The sequence below is a fragment of the Oncorhynchus masou genome, unplaced genomic scaffold (assembly GCF_036934945.1).
Source record: "Oncorhynchus masou masou isolate Uvic2021 unplaced genomic scaffold, UVic_Omas_1.1 unplaced_scaffold_1526, whole genome shotgun sequence".
Taxonomy (NCBI): Eukaryota; Metazoa; Chordata; class Actinopteri; order Salmoniformes; family Salmonidae; genus Oncorhynchus; species Oncorhynchus masou.
Window position 1 is genome coordinate 124,370 of NW_027005290.1, and position 8,526 is coordinate 132,895.

Below are 8,526 nucleotides of genomic sequence, written 5' to 3' on the forward strand. Positions count from 1 at the left end.
TTTTTTATTTGTATTTGTAATAATGATAATTACAACAATACTGAATTAACACTTATTTTAACGTAATATAATACATCAATAAAATCCATTGAGCCTCAAATAAATAATGAAACATGTTCAATTTGGTTTAAATAATGCAAAAACAAAGTGTTGGAGAAGTAAAAGTAAGAGTGCAATATGTGCCATGTAAGAAAGCTAACGTTTCAGTTCCTTGAGATTCAGAACATATGAAAGCTGTTTGTTCCTTTTAACATGAGTCTTCAATATTCCCGGGTAAGAAGTTTTAGGTTGTAGTTATTATAGGACTTATAGGACTATTTCCCTCTATACCATTTGTATTTCATTAACCTTTGACTATTGGATGTTCTTATAGGCACTTTAGTATTGCCCGTGTAACAGTAAAGCTTCCGTCCCTCTCCTCGCTCCTCCCTGGGCTCGAACCAGGAACACAACAACAACAGCCACCCTCGAAGCAGCGTTGCCCATGCAGAGCAAGGGAATCAACCACAGGCCCAGAGCGAGTGACGTTTAAAATGCTATTAGCGCGCGCTAACTAGCTAGCCATTTCACTTCGGTTACACCAGCCTCATCTCGGGAGTTGATAGGCTTGAAGTCATAAACAGCGCAATGCTTGATGCACAACGTGCTGTTTGAATGAATGTTTACGTGCCTGCTTCTGCCTACCACCACTCATTCAGATACTTAGATACGTGTATGCTTGTATGCTCAGTCAGATTATATGCAACGCAGGACACGCTAGATAATATCTAGTAATATCATCAACCATGTGTAGTTAACTAGTGGTTATGATTGATTGTTTTTTATAAGATAAGTTTAATGCTAGCTAGCAACTTACCTTGGCTTACTGCATTTGCGTAACAGGCAGTCTCCTTGTGGAGTGCAACGAGAGAGAGGCAGGTCGTTATTGCGTTGGACTAGTTAACTGTAAGGTTGCAAGATTGGATCCCCCGAGCTGACAAGGTGAAAATCTGTCGTTCTGCCCCTGAACAAGGCAGTTAACCAACCGTTCCTAGGCCGTCATTGAAAATAAGAATGTGTTCTTAACTGACTTGCCTGGTTAAATAAAGGTATATAAAAATGAAAAAAATCAGCAAATTTACCAATTTCCCATTGTTATGAAAATTTGAAATCGGCCCTAATTAATCAGTCATTCCGATTAATCGGTCGACCTCTAGCTGGTATCGCGCAAAAATTCCGGTCGAAAGATTTCCGGAATCAGGAGAGAATATTAATCTTCCAACCAGGATTTCTGGAAAACCTGGGAATTTTCTGAAAGTTGGCTGAATTTTACAAGCCTAAATACTTGAGTGGAAAGTAGATCTCTGTGATTCAGCTCTAACTCAGGGAGAGGAAAGTAGAGCTCTGTGATTCAGCTCTAACTCAGGGAGTGGAAAGTAGAGCTGTGATTCAGCTCTAACTCAGGGGGAAGAAAGTAGAGCTCTGTGATTCAGCTCTAACTCAGGGGGAAGAAAGTAGAGCTCTGTGATTCAGCTCTAACTCAGGGAGTGGAAAGTAGAGCTCTGTGATTCAGCTCTAACTCAGGGAGAGGAAAGTAGAGCTCTGTGATTCAGCTCTAACTCAGGGAGAGGAAAGTAGAGCTCTGTGATTCAGCTCTAACTCAGGGAGTGGAAAGTAGAGCTCTGTGATTCAGCTCTAACTCAGGGAGAGGAAAGTAGAGCTCTGTGATTCAGCTCTAACTCAGGGAGTGGAAAGTAGAGCTCTGTGATTCAGCTCTAACTCAGGGAGTAGACAGTAGAGCTCTGTGATTCAGCTCTAACTCAGGGAGAAGAAAGTAGAGCTCTGTGATTCAGCTCTAACTCAGGGAGAGGAAAGTAGAGCTCTGTGATTCAGCTCTAACTCAGGGAGTGGAAAGTAGAGCTCTGTGATTCAGCTCTAACTCAGGGAGTGGAAAGTAGAGCTCTGTGATTCAGCTCTAACTCAGGGAGAGAAAAGTAGAGCTCTGTGATTCAGCTCTAACTCAGGGAGAGAAAAGTAGAGCTCTGTGATTCAGCTCTAACTCAGGGAGAGAAAAGTAGAGCTCTGTGATTCAGCTCTAACTCAGGGAGAGAAAAGTAGAGCTCTGTGATTCAGCTCTAACTCAGGGAGAGAAAAGTAGAGCTCTGTGATTCAGCTCTAACTCAGGGAGAGGAAAGTAGAGCTCTGTGATTCAGCTCTAACTCAGGGAGAGGAAAGTAGAGCTCTGTGATTCAGCTCTAACTCAGGGAGTGGAAAGTAGAGCTCTGTGATTCAGCTCTAACTCAGGGAGAGGAAAGTAGAGCTCTGTGATTCAGCTCTAACTCAGGGAGTGGAAAGTAGAGCTCTGTGATTCAGCTCTAACTCAGGGAGAGGAAAGTAGAGCTCTGTGATTCAGCTCTAACTCAGGGAGAGGAAAGTAGAGCTCTGTGATTCAGCTCTAACTCAGGGAGAAGAAAGTAGAGCTCTGTGATTCAGCTCTAACTCAGGGAGTGGAATGTAGAGCTCTGTGATTCAGCTCTAACTCAGGGAGAAGAAAGTAGAGCTCTGTGATTCAGCTCTAACTCAGGGAGTGGAAAGTAGAGCTCTGTGATTCAGCTCTAACTCAGGGAGTGGAAAGTAGAGCTCTGTGATTCAGCTCTAACTCAGGGAGTGGAAAGTAGAGCTCTGTGATTCAGCTCTAACTCAGGGAGTGGAAAGTAGAGCTGTGATTCAGCTCTAACTCAGGGAGAGGAAAGTAGAGCTCTGTGATTCAGCTCTAACTCAGGGAGTGGAAAGTAGAGCTCTGTGATTCAGCTCTAACTCAGGGAGAGGACAGTAGAGCTCTGTGAATCAGTGCAGTATACACTGTACAGACACACACTGTGTACAGACGCACACACTGTACACACACACACTGTACAGACACACACTGTGTACACACACACACACTGTACACACACACACTGTACAGACACACACACACACACACACTGTACAGACACACACACACACACGGCCTGGAGAATTCTTTTGCAGACATTCCTAGTAAATATATTTCTATGGTATTGAATTTCATGGGCCAGAATGAGACCATAGGTTCTGTTGGTGTGGTGATTATCTCTACATATGAGTTTCTCTCTTTCTCTCCCTCTTTTTGTCTTTCTTTCTCACGCTCTCTCTCTGTCTATGTCCCTCTCTCTGTCTCTCTCTGTCTCTCTCTCTCTCTCTCTCTGTCTCTCTCCCTCACACTTGTTCTATTTCTCCTTCCCTTTGTATGTCGTAATCTAACCCCTCAGTAACCCTCTACTCCTTCTCTCCCTCTCTCCTTTCCTTCTCTATCTCTCTCTCCTCCTCTCCCCTCCTTGTCTCTCTCTACCTCTCTCCTCTCTCTCCTCCTCTCCTCTCCTCCTCTCTCTCTCTCCTCCTCTCCACTCCTTGTCTCTCTCTACCTCTCTCCTCCTCTTCCCTCCTTGTCTCTACCTCTCTCCGTCTCTCCCCTCCTTGTCTCTACCTCTCTCCGTCTCTCCCCTCCTCTCTCTCCTCTCTCTACCTCTCTCCCCTCTCTCTCTTCCTCTCTACCTCTCTCCTCTCTCTCCAAGGTTTATCTAAGATGCTGCTTGTTTTAATTCCGTGTGTGTGTGTGTGTGTGCGTGTGTTCTCTAGCCTGTGGAGTCTGTTCTTTCTGAGTTGAAGATATGATTGGAAGCACAGTGTTCAGCTGAAGGACATTAGATATGGCTGTTCCATAACTACACACTACAACTCCCCCACTGTGAACACGTCACCACATCGCTATCTGTCTATCTAGCCTTTGTCTTTTCCTTTCTCTCTCCCTCGTTCTCTCTCAGTATGACTGTCACAACTTTCTCAACGTTCTCTCTCCTCTCTCACTCCCTCGTTCTCTCTCTCAGTATGACTGTCACAACTTTCTCAACGTTCTCTCTCCTCTCCTCTCTCACTCCCTCGTTCTCTCTCTCAGTATGACTGTCACAACTTTCTCAACGTTCTCTCTCCTCTCCTCTCTCACTCCCTCGTTCTCTCTCTCAGTATGACTGTCACAACTTTCTCAACGTTCTCTCTCCTCTCCTCTCTCACTCCCTCGTTCTCTCTCCTCTCCTCTCTGTCACTCTCCCTCGTTCTCTCTCTCAGTATGACTGTCACAACTTTCTCAACAAAAAAATATCATCTTAAACCGCTAACATTTGCTAAATGCAAATGTTGGAATTTAGATTTAGAGAGAGTGGATATAAGGTGGGACACACACACACACACTCTCTCTCTCTCTCTCTCTCTCTCACTCACTCACACACACACACACACACTCACACTCACTCTCTTCAGATTCTATAGTATTCAGCTGCCCGTCCAGATGTGTTCCTCCAGTTGCATCTCTAATGGAGATCAGTGATGTGGGATAATCCCAGAGAACAGTAGTGGGGGAAGCAATGGGAGCGTTGTAGATTAGTGAGCTGGACCAGAGTCAGACTGGAACACCAGCTGGGAGAAATGCTGAGTGATTAACCCTTTTTAAACATCTCATTGTCTAAATGTTTGTTTTTTTCTGTGAGTTCAATGTGTTTCTCGAGAGATTAAATCAGATGAATCCTGAACTGTGTGATGTTGTCGTTTTCCTACAGGCCAATATTCAACATAGTTCAGCGCAGAAAACGTGGTAATTAACTACAATGACCATAAGCCCTCTCGCCCGGTCTGTGTGGGAAGAGAGGGAAGAGACAGAAGACGAGGGATCGAGAGCAGTTGCTGTGAGAGGTGTCTCTACCTGAAAATAAATGATCCAAGTGATTGATAGTTGTTGGTATTCAGCAGTTACAAGAATCTGAAGAACTACTGAAATAGTGATTTTGTCAGACAGTCAGGCAGCAGGTCTATAGAGATGAGATGATGACTCGGAATGAAATGATACAGTTGTCAAATAGAACAAATATATACACAAGTAAAATATTTTATGAGAGAGAGAGCTCTCTAGTCTCTCTAGCAGGGTGTTGATATCTCACCTCTCTCTAGTCTCTCTAGCAGGGTGTTGATATCTCACCTCTCTCTAGTCTCTCTAGCAGGGTGTTGATATCTCACTGCTCTCTAGTCTCTCTAGCAGGGTGTTGATATCTCACTGCTCTCTAGTCTCTCTAGCAGGGTGTTGATATTTCACTGCTCTCTAGTCTCTCTCGCAGGGTGTTGATATCTCACTGCTCTCTAGTCTCTCTAGCAGGGTATTGATATCTCACTGCTCTCTAGTCTCTCTAGCAGGGTGTTGATATCTCACTGCTCTCTAGTCTCTCTAGTCTCTCTAGCAGGGTGTTGATATTTCACTGCTCTCTAGTCTCTCTCGCAGGGTGTTGATATCTCACTGCTCTCGAGTCTCTCTAGCAGGGTGTTGATATTTCACTGCTCTCTAGTCTCTCTAGCAGGGTGTTGATATTTCACTGCTCTCTAGTCTCTCTAGCAGGGTGTTGATATCTCACTGCTCTCTAGTCTCTCTAGTTTCTCTAGCAGGGTGTTGATATCTCACTGCTCTCTAGTCTCTCTAGTCTATCTAGCAGGGTGTTGATATCTCACTGCTCTCTAGTCTCTCTAGTCTCTCTAGCAGGGTGTTGATATCTCACTGCTCTCTAGTCTCTCTAGTCTATCTAGCAGGGTGTTGATATCTCACCGCTCTCTAGTCTCTCTAGTCTCTCTAGCAGGGTGTTGATATCTCACTGCTCTCTAGTCTCTCTAGCAGGGTGTTGATATCTCACTGCTCTCTAGTCTCTCTAGCAGGGTGTTGATATCTCACTGCTCTCTAGTCTCTCTAGCAGGGTGTTGATATCTCACCGCTCTCTAGTCTCTCTAGCAGGGTGTTGATATCTCACCGCTCTCTAGTCTCTCTAGTCTCTCTAGCAGGGTGTTGATATCTCACTGCTCTCTAGTTTCTCTAGCAGGGTGTTGATATCTCACTGCTCTCTAGTCTCTCTAGCAGGGTGTTGATATCTCACTGCTCTCTAGTCTCTCTCGCAGGGTGTTGATATCTCACTGCTCTCTAGTCTCTCTAGCAGGGTGTTGATATCTCACTGCTCTCTAGTCTCTCTCGCAGGGTGTTGATTTCTCACTGCTCTCTTGTCACTGGATCCACAAGCAGTCCGGCGCCGCTGAGTGTGTGTGTGTCTCCCCTCTCTCAGGTGTACACCTCTCACGGCCCTACGGTCATCATGCCAACATGGTTCTGCTCCAGGGATTGGTTCCATTGTGTCGGAACCTTTGACGAGGGCGGCAAGGTGAGACTCCACCCCTAAAACCTCTCCACGCAAATCAAATTTAAAATCTAAAACCAACCACTTATGCAGAGTTGAATGATTTGAACAGTGGGTCCACCGAGTCTATCGAGGGAGGACTTCTCTTTCAGGTGTGCTCAGGGGTTAGAGGTCAAGGAGTGCAAGCACAAGACTGCATGAGGACTCCTCTAATTTGTCCAACGTTAGATCACAAATCCATTTGAATAATGTGTGACCTCACTCTTCCCTTCTCTACCACCTCCTCCCTCATCACCCTCTTTCCTCTCTCTTCTTCTCCTCTCCTTTCCTCTTCTTCTCTCCTGTCCTCTTCTCCCCTTTCCTCTCTCCTTCTCTCCTGTCCTCTTCTCTTTCTTCTCTCTTCTTCTCTTTCCTCTCTCTTCTTCTCCCCCGTCCTCTTCTTTCCTCTCTCTTCTGTTCTTCTGTCCTCTTCTCTTTCCTCTCTTCTTCTCTTTCCTCTCTCTTCTTCTCTCCTGTCCTCTTCTCTCTTTTTCTCTCCTGTCCTCTTCTCTTTCCTCTCTCTTCTACTCGCCTGTCCTCTTCTTTCCTCTCTCTTCTACTCTCCTGTTCTCTTCTCTTTCCTCTCTTCTACTCTATTGTCCTCTTCTCTTTCCTCTCTCTTCTTCTTTCCTCTCTTCTTCTCGCCTGTCCTCTTCTCTCTTCTTCTCTCCAGTCCTCTCTTCTTCTCTTCTCTCCTGTCCTCTCTTCTTCTCTCCTCTCTCCTCTCTTCTACTCTCCTTTCCTCTCTCTTCTACTCTATTGTCCTCTTCTCTTTCCCCTCTCTTCTACTCTCCTTTCGTCTCTTCTTCTCTCCTGTCCTCCTCTCTTTCCTCTCTCTTCTTCTCTCCTGTCCTCTTCTCTTTCCTCTCTCTTCTTCTCTCCTGTCCTCCTCTCTTTCCTCTCTCCTCTCCTCTTCTTTCTCCTCTCTCCTCTTCTCTCTTCTCTCTCCTCTCCTCTCCAGGGAGTTCCAGAGGATCTGTTGTGGTTCTATCAGAGTGTTGGTCAGGGAGGAGGTGTGGTCAGAGTGGACCAGTGTTTACTAGTCTACCGCTACCATCAACAAGCTGCTACACACTCTGTCCTGGAGTAAGACATGCACACACAGCCATGCTTACACACACACACACACACACACACACACACACACACACACACACACACACCATGTCCTCTAGCTACACACAGCTGTCCAGCTGACCCCTTCCTGAGCCTCATCCTTGGACACACACACTCACCTCTGGAATTCCCTAGCCGTGTGTGTGTGTGTGTGTGTGTGTGTGTGTGTGTGTGTGTGTGTGTGTGTGTGTGTGTGTGTGTGTGTGTGTGTGTGTGTGTGTGTGTGTGTGTGTGTGTGTGTGTGTGTGTGTGTGTGTGTTGCCCTTTCCAACCTCTATAGCGACACACACACGTAGAACACGCGTAGCGGAAAGCCTGTTTCTGTAAATACTCTGACAGGGAAGACCTCTCCTTCCCTCCCTCATAACCTCCTCCCTCATAACCTTCTCAGTCTCATCCCCTCCTTCCTGTTATCACTCCTTCCTTCCATCTGTCAATCGTATATCTAACCTTGTTGATGCGCTGTCACCATCTACTCCTTTACAAATCATCCTCTCCTCCCTCTCTCTTCCCTCTCTCTTCCCTCTCTTTTCCCTCTCTTTTCCCTCTTTTCCCTCTCTCTTCCCTCTCTCTTCCCTCTCTCTTTCCTCTCTTTCCTCTCTCTTCCCTCTCTCCTCCCTCTCTCCTCCCTCTCTTCCCTCTCTCCTCCCTCTCTTCCCTCTCTCCTCCCTCTCTCTTCCCTCTCTCCTCCCTCTCTCCTCCCTCTCTTCCCTCTCTCCTCCCTCTCTTCCCTCTCTCCTCCCTCTCTCTTCCCTCTCTCCTCCCTCTCTCTTCCCTCTCTCTTTCCTCTCTCCTCCCTTTCTCTTCCCTCTCTCTTTCCTCTCTCTTTCCTCTCTCTTCCCTCCCTCCTCCCTCTCTCTTCCCTCTCTCTTCCCTCTCTCTTCCCTCTCTCTTCCCTCTCTCTTCCCTCTCTCTTCCCTCTCTCCTCCCTCTCTCCTTCCTCTCTCTTCCCTCTCTCCTCCCTCTCTCTTCCCTCTCTCTTCCCTCTCTCTTCCCTTTCTCTTCCCTCTCTCTTCAATCTCTCTTCAATCTCTCTTCCCTCTCTCTTCCCTCTCTCCTCCCTCCCTCTTCCCTCTCTCTTCAATCTCTCTTCCCTCTCTCCTCCATCTCTCTTCCCTCTCTCCTCCCTCTCTCTCCCCTCTCTCCTCCC

At 46.4% G+C, this 8,526-nt stretch overlaps 1 protein-coding gene across 1 annotated transcript in view; it reads left to right on the forward strand.

The window, feature by feature from the left end:
- The window catches only part of LOC135531139 (queuosine-tRNA galactosyltransferase-like), a 29,359-nt gene extending 21,994 nt beyond the window's left edge, over positions 1-7,365 (forward strand). The window contains exons 8-9 of the mRNA XM_064959253.1: positions 6,150-6,245; positions 7,222-7,365. Of these exons, the coding sequence (XP_064815325.1) occupies positions 6,150-6,245; positions 7,222-7,350 (225 nt within the window). The 3' untranslated portion in view covers positions 7,351-7,365. The remainder of the gene's footprint in view (positions 1-6,149; positions 6,246-7,221) is intronic.
- The last annotated feature ends 1,161 nt before the right edge of the window (positions 7,366-8,526 follow it).